The sequence below is a fragment of the Nuphar pumila genome, chromosome 6, assembly GCF_984573655.1.
Source record: "Nuphar pumila chromosome 6, dmNupPumi1.hap1.1, whole genome shotgun sequence".
Lineage (NCBI taxonomy): Eukaryota > Viridiplantae > Streptophyta > Magnoliopsida > Nymphaeales > Nymphaeaceae > Nuphar > Nuphar pumila.
The window spans coordinates 122,866,203-122,885,770 of NC_143254.1; the positions used below are offsets into that span (position 1 = coordinate 122,866,203).

At 37.5% G+C, this 19,568-nt stretch overlaps 1 protein-coding gene across 2 annotated transcripts in view; it reads left to right on the top strand.

Annotated features, from left to right (window-relative positions):
• Positions 1–517: 517 nt before the first annotated feature.
• Positions 518–19,568, top strand: part of LOC149836001 (kinesin-like protein KIN-7D, mitochondrial) — a 79,711-nt gene continuing 60,660 nt past the window's right edge. For both annotated transcript variants that reach the window (XM_090008906.1, XM_090008907.1), the window contains exons 1-9: positions 518–1,005; positions 1,098–1,195; positions 2,462–2,551; positions 3,284–3,336; positions 4,610–4,675; positions 4,999–5,052; positions 5,502–5,561; positions 5,702–5,780; positions 16,290–16,357. In XM_090008906.1, the coding sequence (XP_089865032.1) occupies positions 704–1,005; positions 1,098–1,195; positions 2,462–2,551; positions 3,284–3,336; positions 4,610–4,675; positions 4,999–5,052; positions 5,502–5,561; positions 5,702–5,780; positions 16,290–16,357 (870 nt within the window). In that variant the 5' untranslated portion in view covers positions 518–703. The remainder of the gene's footprint in view (positions 1,006–1,097; positions 1,196–2,461; positions 2,552–3,283; positions 3,337–4,609; positions 4,676–4,998; positions 5,053–5,501; positions 5,562–5,701; positions 5,781–16,289; positions 16,358–19,568) is intronic.

The following is a 19,568-nucleotide window of genomic DNA, read 5'->3' on the forward strand; positions in this document are numbered from 1 at the left end:
TTTCAATGTTAAAACAATATTTGTAGAATCAAATATATATATTTTAAAAAAAGAATCGAAACATGAAATTTCATGCTTACTAAAAAATATTGACTATTTTGTGAAACTCTCGACTTTAAGTCTTTAACACATGATTTTTGAAAACTGAAATAATCTGAAAAATGCAATATTTTCAAAATTTCTGCTAGTCCAAAAGTATTGTATTTATATTGTGACGCTATCATGTTAGTGACACGATATTCACACTTTTATAATTTTATGTCTTTTAAAATTTAGAAATAACAATATTTTTCAACAAAAAATAAAATTTTTAATCTATTTGCCAACAAATCCTGATAATGAGATTTGTGAGTTGGGACTACAATTTCATGGCATGATGCTGTGTTTGGGAGGCTTGCACCGAGATGGGCCGCCAGGCTTTCATGGTCTTACCCACCGTAGGTAAGTGACGCGCGCACGTAGAAATAAAGCTCTCTCTCTCTCTTACCCCCAAGTCCAACCTGTTAAATTCCGATACTTTGGGGAGAGGGGGAGCCACTCCCTCTGCAACCTCTCGAGGGGCTCCACTCTCGCTCTTCCTCCCTATCACATTTATTCCTTTTGTTCTCTTTATCCAAGGGACGCCATGTGAGTGTGAGTGAGGCGTCCTCTGCAAGCAAGCGTCCCAAGAGGGAAAGAGGGGGCAGAGAGAGGGAGAGGGTCCATGGCGGCTTATTCTTCAAGAGCGAGGAGTAGCTCTCCTTTTGGTTCCAGGAAACCCTCCTACTCCTACCCATCTTCGTCTTCCTCGTCGTCGATGATGAACGGGAGGCTAATCCCTCGCTCCTGCGGCGCCTCCGCCTCTTCGCATTTGTTAGGAGGAAGATCGGTCACGCCCAGCCGGAGCATCATGCCCGCCCCTACGCTCCCGCCAGTCGGTTTCGCTTCGTCTTCGGACGCTCTCGTGGCAGAGCCGGTGAAATCCGGCGACAGCATCTCGGTGACGGTGAGGTTCCGGCCTCTGAGGTGAGCTATCGAGCTCGGTTTCGGTAGATCTGCGGGTTTCTAGGCTGTCCTTATGATCGTCAGTTTGTTTTTCTTTGGCTTTATGTTTTTAGTGAGAGGGAGTTTCAACGTGGAGATGAGGTCGCTTGGTATGGGGACGGGGATAAGATCGTGCGGAACCAGTATAATCCAGCGACGGCCTATGCTTTTGGTACTTACTGTCGATATAAAACTCCGAAACGCACGTCTGAATGATGATTTCTTGTCTTGCGCTGTGTTGAATTGGAGTGATTGATGCGAAACAGGGATACATTTCGTCAATTGCAATCTATGAGCCTGCATTCACCTGTGAATTCTTTTGTCGCAGTTTCTATTGGTCCTCTTTCGACAATGTTTTGTTTCTGAGTGGAAAGTTGCTTCAAAACTGTGTGCTACGATATGCATAGCGATCACGAGAAATATTGGTTAAACAGGAAGAGAATTCAACGTGTAAATCTTGGTGTATCTACGATTTGGTAAATTGTTATGGTGACTCTGAGATCACCATTTTATCAGGAATGTCATCGATAGAAAATGAGATTGCATTTTAGTTTCGTGGTTGCATCACTTAAACCATTTTGGCATCTTGCTAGATCTCAAGTCTTTGAAATGTTAATTATCATTGCTACATTGTAAAATGTATGTTTCATATATGTATTTGTGATCATTGGGTATTCAAGTGAAAAAGCTAAATCTTTAACATGATGATCTTTCATGCTGCATGTAAGTCACACTAGTGGGATTTGGCGAGCATATATATTATCAGTGCGATATTTTCTTGATTTGGATGACTAGTAATACCCTGTGTAATGGCATTGCATAATCATTCCATCAATCGATTTCCTGGCACTCATTCTTCTGCTACTGACATGGATGCATGTAGATAAAACACAGATCAGGAAAGAGGAATATATTGAATTCATTGGCGAAGAGCATTAGTATTCAAGTGGAATGAGCGAAATCTTTGAGAACATGATGATCTTTCATGCATCATGTATGTCACACTAATGGAATTTGGCGAGCATATATATTATCGGTGCTATATGTTCTTGATTTGGATGACTATTGACTAGTAATACCCTGTGGAATGGGATTGCATAATCATTCCATCAGTTGGTTCACTGGCACTCATTCTTCTGCTACTGACATGGATGCATGTAGATAAAACACAGAACAGGAAAGAGGAATAGATTGAACTCATTGGAGAAGGAGATCATTCTTGAGCATGGCCTCTGGAAAATAATATAAAATGGTTGCACTTTGTTTTCCCTATGCTATTTTGTGGACATGTGAAGTTTGGCGCATCCTGCTTTTATTGGAGCTTAGGTCCTTGTATTGTCTTTTAGCATATATTCAATGCTTTATGACTCGTGGACTCTGTGTTTGAGGGCTTCTTTATTAAAGTCCTGCTGCTAATGTGCCGACTTTGTTATTGCAGATAGAGTGTTTGGACCTTCCACACCCTCTAATGTGGTATATGAAGTAGCTGCTAAACCGGTGGTCAAGGCTGCCATGGAAGGTGTCAATGGTATGTGTTTCCTTACATGTCAAAGTCCGTTTATGTCCTGTCATTCTTTTGTTTTCCCTTTCTTTTCCTTCAAATGGATTTGTTTAGACAATGTGGTAGTAGTGTAAGTGAATGAGGTGAACATTCAAATCCAAAAAGGACTGCTGCACCCATTTTGAATTTGTGCTCACCTGGATGAAGTGTTAGGTTGCACATAGAAGAGAGAGAAAGTTGGAAAGAGAAAAAAGGGTCACTGTATTACCATAAATCACTTAGAAGGCACTTGCCTAGGCTTTTTCTGTTGCTTATTCATGGCAAGGGCCTTGATATGGCTTCATGTTGGTGACTTGCTTCCTTTTGGAAGCTTTTTCTTTCTTCACTTGCAAATGCTTACATCAATCACATTGATACTGTGGATGGAACATATAACTACTGCAGATGTTCTCCATGAGAACATTGCCTGCTGGGATAATGATATGAGAGGAAATATGGCTCACTAGAAGGAATGCTTCATTGCCATTCAAGTTCTAGAGTGCAATGGATGCCTTAAACCTTTGTATATACAACAACAACAACTACGCCTTCATCCCAAAACCTTAAACCTTTGTATATAAGTTTGCAAAATTACATTTTGTTTTCAATTGTGCTGATTGTGTTTCTAGCTCTTCTTATTTGGTCCTTCATATTGTTTCAAGTGTGATGGATTAGTATCACACTGAAAACTGACTGGAAGTAAATTTTTTTGAATTGCAGGGACAGTGTTTGCATATGGTGTTACAAGTAGTGGAAAGACACACACAATGCATGTAAGTTTGTAAACTGCTATTCCATTGTGGTTTTATTCTCCATTCAAAGTGGCTGTTGAAAATAAAGGGGAGCATTTCGCATGTCTTTCGAAAGCATAAGTTTCTGATATAATTGAAAGTGCTAACAGTATTGTATCATTTTCTTTTATTTGGACATTTTTTTGCCTTCCTCTTTGTCTTATAGTCATTCTTTTAAGAATAACAGGCAAGTATTCCAATTTAAATACATTAAAGAAGCAAGGAACTTATTTTTAAGCTGGCTGTCATTTTGGATAGTATGCATATACTATCAAAAACATTTTTTATGACTTTTTTTTCCTTAGATTTGTTCCATTTCTATGTTTTGGATGAAAGTAAAACTAGTGTTAATTTTATTATTTTACTAATGTTCCTTGTACATGCTGATGTTTAAGGACTATTGGAGGCTTCACTGCCCTTTTTCATGTGCTACTTTTTTTTTTTTTAAATTCGAGTGGCACCTTGTTGTTTGTTAAAATATGTATATATATATATACATATACTTATATATATATACATACACATATATATAAGTATATATATACATATATGTATATATATATACATTTTTCCATTTCTTGAAATACCCAATAGGGGTATTCTTGTAAAACCACATGTACCTTTTTTTGCTTTTACTTTTTACTTTTTCCTTCCTTTCTTTTCTCTTTTTTTCTTTTTATTTTTTCCTTTTTGTAAGACCACAAGGGCCCCACACATGTAGTCGTTGGGGCCCCAACGGTCAGATTTCTGACCGCTGGGGCTCCCAACCACTACATGGGAGCCCCTTGTGGTCCCTTCCTTGGCACTCCCTCCTCTATAAATAGAGGAGGTCTCTCCTCTTGTAAAGTATGGGTTTTTCACCCCTCTCTTTCTTTCTTCAATAATATTCAACTTATGACTTTAAGTCATTTTCTACTTTTGTGAGTTTTGTGTGTACACCTCTAGTGTTTGTGTTCTTGGCTCTTGGTGTCACTCTTAAAGAGTGTTTTTGCTATATTGGTGCTTCCGCCTCTTTTCATTACAGTTGTTCCCCTTTCAATCTTCATCAGTAAATTCCCTTCTCAGAAGAGAAGTTAAAGGGGATTTGACAACTTCCCCATTCTTATCAAAATTAGTATGGTGGTTTTTTATATCTTTTAGTTAATGACTGGTAGCTGTTTTACTCCACTGGTACCAATTTTTCACCTACTAACTTGAAGTTCTGCATTTTGGTTATTCTTCATTCATATTGTTGTTTTGTTTCTTTTTAATCCAGGGAGACCAAAATTCACCAGGAGTTATACTGTTGGCGATCAAGGATGTCTTTAGTATTATACAAGATGTAAGAATCACCTTATTTTCATATCTTTACCATTAATTTGAATGGTTGACAATTGTGCCAATACCTTTTTTAATGCAACTAAATGAACGGTTTAGTTTTGTTGGGTTCTTTATTGATACAATCATAAGTTAATATTTTGTTGTAATGCTATATTCTGTTAACATGATCCTAAAACAATATATCATTTTGTTGCTGCATTTTGTTAAAATGTTTGGCCCTCTTAGTTCCCTGGTTTCTTTTATAAACTAGTATGCTTGATTTAGGTATGAAATGAAAACATGAATGATTTTCTAACTTGTGGTATTAAATGGAGCTGTTCACAGACTCCAGGAAGAGAATTTTTGCTGCGGGTCTCATATCTTGAAATCTATAATGAGGTTAGTTTTGTATTTTTAATTAATTTTTATTTTAAAACTTTTAGTGTGCTAGCCATTTGGTATACTAATGGTAAGTTAGTAACTGTTAAGGCCTTGTCTGGTTCTGTATATGGGATGCTGGTCGGTGGTTGGCAAGCCAGCTTACTGGGGCTTTCAAAGTTCAAATGATTCAATGTGAGTGTACTACGGGTCCAAGGGTATCTGGAAATGCAGAGTGTGGCCCTAGCGGCTTTGGTTGAGGTGTTGCGAACATATGATTGCCCATGTTGGTGTACTGAATATTTGTCCTTATGCAATATTCTTTGAGCTAACCACTTCATTATGATGCCTAGTCTGCGTGTGGTTGCCTAGTTTTTTGTGGCTAAACCACACTTCTCAAGCTTTTTTGATATTTTCAGGGTTCTCACCATGAGCTAATATAAACTGCTGCACTCGCCTGGTTGTTTCAGGTTATCAATGACCTGCTTGACCCTACCGGGCAAAACTTGAGGGTTAGAGAGGACACTCAGGTGTGAAGCAGAATAAATCAATTCTTGTTATTTCTTGGGCCTTTTAGTTATCTTTTTTGTAGTCAAACCTACTCAGTTTCTCGTCTTTGTTGTCACAATGTTGCAGATGATTTATTAATTATTTATCATTTATTCTTTAGGGAACATATGTTGAGGGAATAAAAGAGGAGGTTGTCTTATCTCCTGGACATGCACTTTCTTTCATTGCTGCTGGTGAAGGTATTTTATGTTTGTCATTATGTTGGTGGTAGTAACTGCCTTCTTTAGTGGGCATGGTCATTGTTATGATTATATTGGATCACATAAGATCCGGATCAAGATCCACATATTAGAACACGTGTATTAAGCAAGAGGGGTAATGTTGTAATATGTCACACACACACACACATATATATATATATATATATATATATATATATATACAAAAATACGTCACCCTAGAGTGTGGGTCGACTTTTTTGTTTCAAGCTTTCTCTCTTCTTCTTTTTCCTCTTGTCTGTTTTCTGTGTAGGATATGATTTTCAACCGACATCTTCACATGGTATCAGAGCCCGAAAGAGGTAAGTCCTGTTGATGGTTGGTTGCAAAGACCCCTTTTAAAAAAAATCTTCCATTCTCCTTTGAAGATCTGAAATCCGTAATTCAGATCAGACTCCCTCTTCCTATTCTTCTTCATTATCAGATCTGAAAATCTCTTTTACTTTCTTTTATTATAACGTCACATCTGAATCAAATTAGATCTGGTCGAAAATAAAAAAAAAACTCTCATCACATCTGATCTAATGTTATATCTGCGTCAGGTCAGATCTGATTTCCCTCTTTTCTTCCTAGTTATTTCCTCAGATCTGAACCAAATCAGATTTGCCCACATCTCTTTTTTTTCTTCTTTCAAATAGATCTGATCAACGATCCTTCATATCAGATATTTTCTAGATCACGTTAGGGCATATCTAACATGATCTAAGCCATTTTTGAATATGACCAGATCTGAACAACATTTTTTTTTCAGATCACATCTTCTGAATCTGACCATATCTTTACAAAAAAAAATTTCATATCACGTTAGACCAGATCTGACGTGAACCTCTCTCTTCTTTATAATATCATTTCATACACATATATATGCATAATCATATGTATATGTATATGCATATTTCTGAATACTTCAATTGAATCTTGGTATCTCTGATCTCTAAACTTCAATTCCTTGCTGTTTCAAAAAATAAACGCGACAGCCTAATCTCGATCAAGAACTCAGCTCGTCTGTCTTCTATATTTTTTTAAAAAACTTCTTGTCTTCGTCTTTCATTCTTCTTCCATTTCTACATTCTTTTCTAAATTTCCTGCTCTAATCTAATGGCCACCATTAATGCATTTTTTATTAGTCATATGGTTACTGAGAAACTCAATTCTTTCAATTTTATTACTTGGAAGAAACAAATTACTCCGTTTCTTTGCAGCCATGATTTAATGGGCTATCTCGATGGGACGTTTCTTGTGCCATTGAAATTTGTTTTCCAATCCGTTACAGTATGGGAGCTCAGAGAAAGTCTCAACCACTATGGTTCGAAATCCAGAGTTCGTTGCATGGTATAAACATGATGCTATTGCCTTTATTACAACTACTCTTTCTCGTGAGGTTTTGCTACATATTTTACCAGGAGTTCTCGCGAAGAAGTTGTGGAACATTCTTCACAAGTAGTATGAGGAGATCTCCACCCCAAAAGTTTTTCAATTAAAAACAGATTTTGGAGATCTAAAAAGGGGTCACTCCAATCTTGTTAAGTATCTCAACAAGGTTAAGATTCTCGTAGATCAGCTTGCTGTCATAGGATCACCATTGTCTGATGAGGATATATGCACCAAAACAGTCAGAGGACTTGGACCAGAATACATGTTCGTCACCATTTATACAAGCAATGTGCTCTGTCCACCATTCGATAAGCTAAGAATCATGTTGTTCGAGAATGAAGCCATGTTCAATATATCATCCACATCTCCGAAGGATGAGGTGACTCATGAAGTTATGATTGCAGCCCAGAATTTTAACTCCTCTTAGGAAGAGGACGTGGTTGTGGACGTGAAACAGTTATCTTGCCTACACCTTCTTCCCCTTCCAATCAAGCAAATATAATATGCCATATGTGTGACCAGAAAGGTCACACTTGTTCTAATTGCTATTGGCGGTATGTTCCAACGTATCGACCACCTACTGTGCCTATTCTGGCCCGTTTTCAGGCACTTGCAGCTGTATCTCTTGTAACGACCCCAACTCATACCCCTTGAATAGTGCATTTTTTTTTGAAATCAATGCGAAAAAATTTCCAGAGACCCGGGGTCCTTACAGTTTCAATTCCAACTGGATAACCACACACCACAAACGAATTTACATTTATCCATAACCAAACAAACCAAACTCTTTATTAATGAATCAATAAGAGTCTCATGCTCAAGTCAAGAGTGAAGTAACAACTACAGAAAATAAAAAGAATTAAAAGGAACAAAAAACAGAGTCACTCTAACCATAAGTGAAGCAGTATGAAGCAAGTGTGACCCTCATATACTCTTAGAAATTAGTCGACTTCACTGATCATCTGCGACTGCGAAAAACAATAGAAGTAGGGTGTCAGAACCGAAATTCTGAGCACAGATACTTCTAAAGAAACAAGTGAGCTAAAGAATACAGATAAGACTTCATGCAATAATTTAGAGAAATGCAATGACGACAATTATATAATTCAATTTAAGCATTCATGCAACAAGGAACAATTTCTAAGCATGAAGAATCATTTAAGTAATAACAGAGATCACAATTTATGTAAGCAAGACATTTAGCATGCATTAGAAATTAAACATTATGCATTCACCATCATGTAATAATTAAAGGAACCAGTACAATAAGCATGTTCTATTGCATAGCAAGAATATGCATGATTTATATGCAATGCATGAACACTTTATTATCTTTCCTTAAAGTTTCCCTTTTTCATATGCATGCCCTATTAAATACATACAATTTAAGTTCTTTTTAATTACTGTTGCCCACGGATACACCAAAAAGATAAAATCCCTGAGGTTAAGTTAGGTTCCCAGGTTAGCTTAGCACACAATTTGTATTTTATTACTGGGTTCCAAACTTAGCCCTCGATCGATATCAGGAAACAACACCATTCATCAAAACATTAGACCTCCATATCTAATGTCGGGGATACCCCACGCCCACAAGTACCACTTTTTTGGTACCAAAACAACAGTTGTGTCAAAATACACCACCCCCAGGTCAAGTGGCAGACTCTCTTTAAAACCTTTGCCAGAAGAAGGAACCTTAATATCGGGTTCAGGGGACAAAAATAAAGCACACAGAGTTTTTGTATTCTCACAGTCTCCCCAAGACCGGATCTTTAAAATCCCCATTCTTTAAATAGGAGATCCTGGAACGTATATTACACTGTTCTTATTCATTATCTTTTTATTAAAAGTCAATTATTGAGTTTTGCAATTCAGCATGCAAAATAAGGCAAAAACTCGCATCTACCCATGCGAAAACCATCACGGGACTCCCGCCCGTTGGAACACATAGAACAGTGCAATAAAAAAATAAATGTGATTTTTGCGATGCATTTAAACAATTAAAGAAATAGCAAACTAAAGCTTAAGGCTCTCCAGGCCTGTGATGATTCATTTAAACGATCAATGCATCATACGCAAAAACCATAACTTGCAATGTATGCAATGATGTCAACATGCTTCCAAATGCATATTTATATATGTCAATTTAACCATGTGCATGATATGTCATATTCATATGCATGTGCCTTTACGAAATCATTCCACATACATGCATTCACTCATGAATCATCTCAATTGGGACAAGTGAACAACTCATGCATTTATGTACATGCGAAACACACATCAATACATATATGCACACGTATTTGAAACAAACTTCATATAGTATGTTGCTTAAGCACATCACATCAAGTCAAAGCATATACATAATTCCAAATCTTGACATGTCTCAAGAACCAAAATACATGCACACCACACCTTCTGGAAATTTATATGCACATTCAGAAATGCAAACATGTATCATGTGTATGCCATAAAAATATTCATAAGCATGTCTTTGTTCAATTCAGATGTATACTCAAGTCAAATGCATACTTTTATTCATTAACCAATTCTAATTAAAATATGTGAACACACACACGCTATGTACCAAAATACATCAATTCCATGTATGCACATGCATATGCAAGCAACCTTGCACTAATGTCTTAATCAAGCATAACATGTCGATTCTAAGCACAGGAGAAATATCATTCTTTCCTTGATTCAACTCTAGTAAAACATGCATCAAGTATATAAGCATGCGAGTGCAATAACAATAAACTTTCATGATTCATGTTTTCAATACATGCACATGTCCATACATTCACATGCCTAGAAAGAAAAACTAAATCTTTAACACATGTAAACCAGGGGATAACATGAACACTTTTCATATGAGAATCTGTATATAGCCATATGCAATTTGCTGAGTCAATGAACTTGAAAACAATTTTGCAAATCTAGTCACCACCTAAGCATTGATCTTAACTGTGCCTAAAAAAAATCAGTTTTATAAGCACCGATCGAGTCATTCAAACTATATCCAGCATGAACCCAATTCAAGAACAAAAAACGTAGATTAAGGTATATATATACAAGCATAAATCTTGATCATAAAAAACAGAATTAAATCTCGATCATAACCCAATATGAGTCCATTTTTTGTATGAAAACCCCATACACAGAATTTTTATGTGTAAAGAACAAAAAACACCCATATAAAAGAGGATCTATGGATCCTCATCCATGTAATCTAAAGTGAACACATAAATTCACTCTTTAACCATGGATTTGCACTAAGTATTGCATGGAAATCAAATCGATATTCGATTTCTCACGTGAATCAAGAGAAAGAACCCGTACCTCAGAATCGACGCTTGGGAAAAGCTCAGAGATGCCGATGGCGAGGAACGACTCAATCAGACATAGTCGGAGGTGTTTGCCGAACATAGGGAAGAAGTCACGACAGGGAAAAGATTAAACGAAAGGAAAAGATTAAACGAAAGGAAAAGAGGAGAACAAACTTCTTAGAACACGAACCTAAGTCCGTTGCCCCTACCTAAGGTCGCTGTCTTCACAACGTACACGTGCTTATCCCCTGGCCTCAAGGCATCACCACACCTCGGCTCACACAATAAAACCACATTTTCCCGCTATTTCATTGTAAAGGAGGCAACTGATTGACCATCCACACCTCATACTCTAATAAGGGAAGGTTAACACCATCTAGGCCAAGAGGATAAAAATTAACTGAGATCCGCCTACGGACCAATTCCATCAACAGTGATATGGATTCCATCTAAAACAAGTGCCTCCCCTGAATTAAGGAAAGGCAACATTGCTACCCTATATTTTAATGATCAAATGGTTAGAATCAGAGTTACCGGTCGGGGAAGCGGGAGCGGAAAGCGATACGAGAAGTGGGAGCGAGAAGCGAGGCACTTTCAAAAATTTAGTAAGCGGGAAACGTTGGATGACTTAGAAGAAAATTACGAACCGTCTCGAAAGCGACCTAGGAAGCGAACCGGAAGTGAGGGGGAAGCAAAAATAAAAGAAATAAAATAAAAAATAAAAAATAAAAAATAAAAAATAAAAAACAAAAAATAAAAAATAAAAAATAAAAAACAAAAAATAAAAAAATGGAAAAATGGGAAAGCGTGGGGGAAGCGTAGGGGGAAGCGAGGGGGAAGCGTGAGGGAAGCACGCTTTCCATAAAAAAATGCGCTTTCCTGCACATTTCGAAAGCGTGACATTTTGCGCTTTCGAAATGCGCTTCGGGGAAGCGCGCTTCCCCATCCGCCTAGGCGTTTCCTATAACTCTGGTTAGAATAAGTTGAAATCTAAATTTTGATGACTCTGACATGTCTAAGATAAATATGGGAAACACCATTAGCTAAATCGGATTAATGCATAAACATAACCACTGACTGATCAAACTTATTAATCAACCTAAACCTACCGCAACCCTACCCTAACAGAAGGATAATTGGCAGAAAACCAAATCAAACCTGCTTGACAACCCCGATGGAAAGAGGACTTTATCATTGTACCTTAACCCCATTTCCAGTTAAGCTACATAGCGTGAACACTCATGCCGACACTACCTTATTGTAGAAATTAATATTTGCAACAAGGTTTTGTTATTTAACTAACATAGAACTCTCATGACATAAAAAGAATTTATCTAACTAACAGACTTAACAATTTGGATCACAAAAATATTTTAACACACTTGTTTGACAGCATGTGATCTAAATATCGTATCAGCAGAACTAAGACCCTCTTTCATCTCATAAAACATGCAACGTGTGATTCGTTTCTGCCAACATATAAAGCAAATTCAACCATTATGTTTTTGCCCATGAAACCATAAAACACCTTGTTACACTATAGTCAAATCAAAATAATACTCGAACCGAATGAATAGCCAAAACCCCTTAGCATAACCCGACATACTATATATTTTTTTTCTTATCCAGACTATCGAAAATCCCCAAATTGCTCGACTTGGGGTTTTTCGACAACCCCCCACAACCAGTCCTTCATAATAAAAATCCGAAATCCCTCCCTCAAATCGTAGATTTGGGGGTTTTCGGATTAGGGTTAACAATACCCTCTTAAACTTAGAAATTTGAAACCCTTAATGTCCACATGCAAACCCCCTTTTTTTTCTCTTCGATTTGGGATTTCTTGGACTCCCACTCACTTACTGGCACACTTAATACCCAAAAGAAATCGACAACAACCCTACATCAGAAATCTGAAATCTCTGAATCAGTCAATTCTTTTTTTTGAAAAGATTGTTCATGAAGCTTGTCTGAAAAAACACCAAATTTCCTGTAGGATTCGGTTCATGCATCGAATTTCGTTGCATGCGCAGTTTATGCATAAGCATGGGCTCGATTGTACGTGCTAATATTTAACTCGTGTTCATCCAATATGCTTTTTTGAATTTGGAAAAGAAAAAAATTTCAGTGTTGGTATGTTATGCAACATCAAGATATTAGTGCAAAGTTTCGTTTCTTATGCATTTTCAAACCTGAAAAGTTTTGTGTCGGCATTTGCATACTTGCATGAGTGTTCACATGGTTGATTTAAAATGATTCATAATGAAAGCATACATTTAACATGAATATGCAAATTGAATGAAAGCATGTAATGAATATGAAGTTGCAAACTCATGCACATGGATACATATATTGTTGTTTCATGCACATCTCTGAATTGGCATGCATGATTGTGCATTGAAAATCATGTGATATGTAATGAATACATTGGCATGTTCCTAATGATTTTTGCATATGAATGCATGGGTGATCAAAGTGGATCATCATGGGTTGTGAGATGGCTTGAGCCGGTGTGCTCCTTGCTTTACTTGTTTATGCATTGCAAAGATCATATTTGATATTGTGGTTTTAATTGCACTATTCTATTGTTGCCACGGGTGGTAGACCGTGAAGAGCTGCGCCTGCTGATTTGCGAGTTTATGTTTGAATGCTCATTTGCAAATTTATGGATTTGATTTTAATAACAAGATAAGAAAGACCATAGTGTAATTAACGTTCCCTTGATGTTCCTTCTACAGAAAGATAATCTTGGGCTTAGCGGTTTTGGGTAACCGTGAGGATACTAAAACTCTGTGTGCGTTGTTGTTGCCCCTGAACCCGATATTGAGGTTCTTCTCTTAGTCACAATTTTAGGAAAAGTCCTTAACTTTACCTGGGGGTGGTGTGTAGATACAATATTTGTTTTGGTATACCAAGAAAGTGACACTTGTGGATTTGGATGTCCCTGACATTAGATTTGGATGTCTAATGTTTCGAAGGCTGTTTCGGTCGAAGGCTAAGTTTGAAACCCAGCAATAAAATACAAATTGTGTGCTAAGCTACCCTGGGAACCTAACTTGACCTCAGAGATTTACCCGTTTGGTGTATCCGTGGGCAACAGTAATAATAAAAAGAGGAACTTAAATTGTGTGCATCTAATAGGGACATGTACATGAAAAGAGTACTCTGGTAAAAGATAATAATTTATTCATACATGTGCATTGAAATCATGCATATTCCTGCTATGCATTAGATCATGCATATTTACTTGTTCTCTTAGTTGTAATATATTGATGAATGCATGATGTTGTTATGTAATGCAGATTGTGGTTTAATAATTGTTCTATATCGCATGATACCTGTTTCTATTGCATAATTGATGTCCCCTATTGATGATAATTGTTCCTTCTTGTTTAACAATTAATCCCTATTGATTAAATGATTATTTAAATTATGAAGTTGTCATAACTGCATCCCTCTAAAATATTGCAGAATCTTATTTATGTTCTTTTTACTGGTTTATTTCATTAGAGGGATTTGTACGTAAGATTTCGTTGGATTCTGACACCCTATTTTTGATGTTTTTCACAACCTTTGATGCCTAGTGGGGTGATTTGCTTTTGAGAAGAGCTACGGGGGGATTACACGATTGCCTGACAGATTCTTGGAATGGCATGACTCTTTTTTTTTGCTCTATTTACTTTTTATTTACTTATATCTTAAACTATACAACAACAACAACAACAACAACTACGCCTTCATCCCAAAACAATTGGGGTCGGCGATATGAACCAACAAAGAAAATCATTCTGGGTCTTCTACATGAATCCTTCTCCTCCATTCATTTCTATCCAATGCCATGTCCTCGGTGAGGTTCAAAGCATTCATTTACTTTCCTATCACCTCCATCCATGTCTTCTTAGGCCTACCCCGACCTCTTTTAACTAATATATTTTCCCATTTCTCCATCGAGCATCATTAGGCCTTCGTCGAATATGTCCAAACCACCGTAAACGATTCTCTCTCATCTTATTTTCAATGGGTGCAACGTCTACCTTCTTACGTATCTCCTCGTTCCGAATCTTATCTATATCTTAAACTATATGCATTTTAATAAATAAAGTTTGGTTTAGTTTGGTTTGAAAGATCAATTTAAGATCCCTTGTGGTGGTGGTTGTGTTTAACTGTAAGGCCTCGGGTTTCTGGGATTGTTTTCGCACTTGTTTAAAAAAAATCGCACTTTTTAAGGGGTATGAGTTGGGGTCGTTACACTTTTCGTTGTGATGGATCGAGCACTTCCCTTTTTCTGCGGTGCCTTCGAGAAACCTCATCTTTCTTGGCCGCACAACAGAGAGAGAGAGAGAGAGAGAGAGAGAGAGAGAGGAGTGGGGATGAAAAATGACGAACAGGTGAGGGATCGTGGGAGAGAGGTGGGTGGGTTTTCCCCCCCCCTCTTTCTCTCCTAGCTGCGTGAATAAGGGGTTTCATGCAGCCCCTTTTTACCCCATCTTTAAAAGGTAAACCCTTTTTAGGGTTAACATGCCTTGCCCTATATATATATTTTTAACTCGACCATGCCATAACGTGTGATATGGATCCATGATCTAAAACTATTCATGGATCCATATTAGCTATCCGGATCCGAATCTTGAATCACTGTGATTTGAAACTTCCAGCATGGATCCAAATAAATTATTATGGATCCAATATAAAATTTTAATTGGACCCTAATGATTTCGATGTGAAATCCACATTAAAACATCGAACTTTCCGATGTCCAAGATTCGAATAAGTTAATGTGGATCCAGACTTTCGAGTACAAATTTTGGGATCCAAACATCCGATAGACTATTACAGACCCAAATAAAATGCTATGGACTCTATATAAGATTATTCCCATTCAAGATCCAATTAAAAAGAATTTTGCGGATCCACATAATCCGCTTTGGATCCGATATCAAATCTAACCATGATATCGAGGATCCGATATTAAGGATCCGAACCATTAACTGAAATCTACTATTAGATATCCAATTAAGATGTTGGGGATCCCATATCTAAGATTTGAATAGGATATTAGAAATCCGATATCAAAGATCCGAACAGGATATCCAGGATCCAAATAAAAATAAAATAAAAGCAATAAGAATATCCTCGTACCAATTTTTGACCACGAAATTCAAGTCTATTTAGCCGATAAAATTTACAAGTGTTACAGTTACAGAATGTCCAAATTTGTGTAGAAGGATACAATTATGAGTCCGGATTTTATTGTCATTATCTGACTCATGAAACAGTTGTTAATTCCATTTTCCTTTTTGGTCTTCCAAGAAGTTGGATCGCTTGTGTCTTCATCATTTTCATATGTTAGGCAACTAGGTGTCTTGGATATAGTGAATGTCCAATATTGTGTATAGAGGCTGCACTTATGAGTACCAGTTTTTATTGTTAGTGTCATCTCCCTTTCTGTGAGTTTTATATTGTTTGTGTTCAAAGAATAAGATCAGTGATCTTTTCAGGGGCTACCTTGAACAGCTGATGCTTGAAAAAATGTCAGTAAAAAAAGTAAAAGCTTACCAGTGTAGTTTCTGATACCACTGCCTAACATGCATATTTGGTTCCCCTGTATATATCCTTCTTGCATTCTATATTTGTTATGGTGTTGGCAGGAACTACTTTCTTGCTATATATTATAAGAAGGCAACTTCTCTGTCATGTCTTGCAAGGCCTGTGAACACCTAATTTTCATTTCTGATTGCTTCTTTGTTCACATGTCCCCGATTATGTGCAGAGCACCGCCATGTTGGCTCCAACAATTTTAACTTGCTGAGTAGTCGGAGTCACACAATTTTTACCCTGGTACAGAATTACTTCCACAAGTGTATCTTAAATATTTTCTGTGCATTTATCTATTGTGTTTTAACTTTATTTGCATTTGCCTCCTGTTTCTTTGTTCCCATTCATTAATCTCAGCTACTGCTTTTTATTTACTCAATGTCCTCTGGAATACTTTTTGAGGTAGAAATCTTTGGAAAAATGCATGTCTAAAATTAAATTTATGGTTTGTGAACATGCCACACTAGTCATGTATATTTTTTTTGCTTTTCATGCTGAAAGCCAGTTTGTTAAGGGTAAATCTAGGAACACCAAAAATAAAGACACTAATCGAATTATCAAAAGCTGCCTAATGTACAAAATCTGGCAGCTTTCGATACTTGGGGGAAAAGCACAAGGATGTCGATGGCGAGGAACGACTTAATCAGGCGTCGTCGGAGGTGTCTACCATCAAAATAACAATGAAGATTATCCAGAGAATTAATATAATCCTTATGATGAAGACTATTCAAGTGACACAAATAGTGCACACGATACAACTCATGGGCCATTTTCTGAAGTATCTTTAACATGCCTTTAAACTCATCTAATCGAAGACTGCTTTGTTGTTCTCAATCAATTCATTTTTTTCCCTTTAGATAACCGTGAACTTGCCAATTTGTGCACAAGACAAGGTGTCACGCACTAGCTGCTCCTACCGAATAAGCGAAGCCCCTGTTGGTTTCCCGACAAGGGGGAAAAATCGGGCAAGGCCCTTGCCCGTTGGTCTGAACAAAAGGGAGAAAAGGGGCGGCATGGGCCTCCGGCCCTCTGCCGACCCTTGGCAGAGCCCCACGATAGAGGTGGCAAGGGCGTCAGAGGCGGTGTCGGCCACCTGTCGTTCCTCGGACGACCACTTGAGAGAAGGCAAGGGCGGTAGGGGCACCGTTGGCCACCTAACGACCCTCGGCAAGCCCTCAACAAGAGGAAACAAAAAGGGGAAAAGCGCTGTAGGGTCTCCGGCCTCCTGTTGACCTCCCGACGAACACAACGAGGGGGGGGAAGAAGAGCTGGACACGACAGGGGGAGCCGTCGGCCTCCCATCAAACGCAAAGACAGAGAGGGGGGGGGAGTGACGCAACAAGGGGTCGTCGGCTCCCTGCCGGCCTCCCAGCGACCTCGAGACAGAGAGGGGGAGAGTCGAAGGACACGGCAGGGGGCCGCCGGGCTCTTGTCGGTCTCTCGACAACCCCAGAGAGGCGAAAGGGGAGAGAAGAGAGGGAGAAGAGAGAGAAAACAGAGGGGGAGAAGGAAGGAGGGACGACGTACCTGGAATCGGTCGGTGTAGTCGGCTGGTGTTGCCGCACGCAGGGAGAAGAACGAGAAGGGGGAAAGAGGGAAGCGGTTGCGCGATGCCTCTCCTCTCCCCCCTTGCCTTTTTTTAACAGAAAGAGAGTCAGGCGGTTACGGGTTTCTGTTAAAATCCTACCGGGTTACGGATCTGGGTCGGGTCCGACCCGAGTTTGAGAGATTTAAAAGATATTTTTTTTCTTTAAAACACGGGTTTTACAATCCACAACCTTTTTGTATGACAACCCTGACCTAGCAACAATCTTGGATCCAATTTCACTTGAGACTAAACATACCCTCGAGGGGAGTAGGCAACCTCGATACCTAGGAAATACATCAGAAAACCAATATATGACATATCAAAATTGTTTTTAAGAACATTTTTAAAAAATTGAAGTCCTTTTCTATCACTACCTATAATAATAAAATAATGATGCATGTTCCTGCATTCTTAACAAAAAAGGCAGTATCTATATAACAAGTTATAAAGCCAAGATCAATCAAAACTTTGCTAAAACGGTTATACCATGTCTTAGGGGCTTGTTTAAGACCATATAATATTTTTTTGAGTCGAAAAACTTTACCTTTTTTAATATCAAACCTAGGTGGAGGGTTAGAGTCCTAACATTTGTCATTCTATCTATAGGTGCAAAGGTTTCTTTATAGTCCCATATTTTTTAGTAGACCCCTTGGCTATTAACCTTGCCTTATACCTTTCTAAAGTTTCATCACTCTTGGTTTTAACTTTGAAAACTCATCTACATCTTATCATTTCTTTTCTGAGTGAAGGTTCACAATTTCTTAGGTTTTGACTCTATGGAGGACATCTAACTCAACCTTCATAGTTTCTTATTAATGAGGATAATCTTTAGCTTCTTTGTATGTAGATGGTTCATGAAAGGCATGGATGACTAATAGACAAACTCTGTATTTTGGGAAAGAGACTCATAAGACATAACTCTACTAGAGGCCTTAGATATATGATCCGATCTCCTAAAATTGGTCTCATCTATTGATTTTGCAAGTACTTATCAGGTACACACGAATGTTCTTCATTGTTATGCCAGGTATAGACCTTAAACTCTTTAACATCATTGGCTTTGTTAATATTGTCTTAATTGCTAAAAATGGTTGGAGGTTCATCATTAACATTATCATTGTAATCATCATTATTACTAGGTTCATTAGTGATGCAATCATTATCTTCATCAATGTTAGATGATTTATTCATTTTCATAGGCAATAAATCAAACAAAAAAGAATAATCAATATCTTCCTTAGTCATATCCTTTTCAAAACCATTTTCATCTTCAAGAAAAGTAACATTTCTTTAAATATAAAGTTTTTCACTTTGGTTCATAAAATCTATAACCATTTTGATTTTCCCCGTAAGCAAGGAAAACACATTCAATGGCCTTAGGAGATAATTTGTCAATTTTTTCACAAAGCACGTAACATTTGCAACAAAAAACTCTTAATCTTTTAAAATCCGATTCAATATCGGAAAGCTTTTTTAATGGAGAGATGTTTTTCAAAGTGGAAGATGGCATTCTATTTATTAAATAGACGGTGGTAAGAGCGGTTTCAACCTAAAAATTTTTAGGAACAGTTTTTGAAATAAGTAATATTCTAGTATTTGCTACAATGTGTATATGTTTTATCTCTGCAAGACCATTTTGTTGTGAAGTTCTTGGGCAAGATCTTTGACGTAAAATTTCACTTTCCTTCAAATAACACTTAAACTCATTTGATAAAAATTCGCATCCTGAATTCGAACGAAAAATATGAATGTTAGTTTGAAATTGATTTTTAATTCCTTAAAACAAGAGAATGTTTTCGATTTTTGCATAAGGAAATAAATCCAAGTATATCTAGTATAATCATCAGTAAATGTTGCGAAGAATCC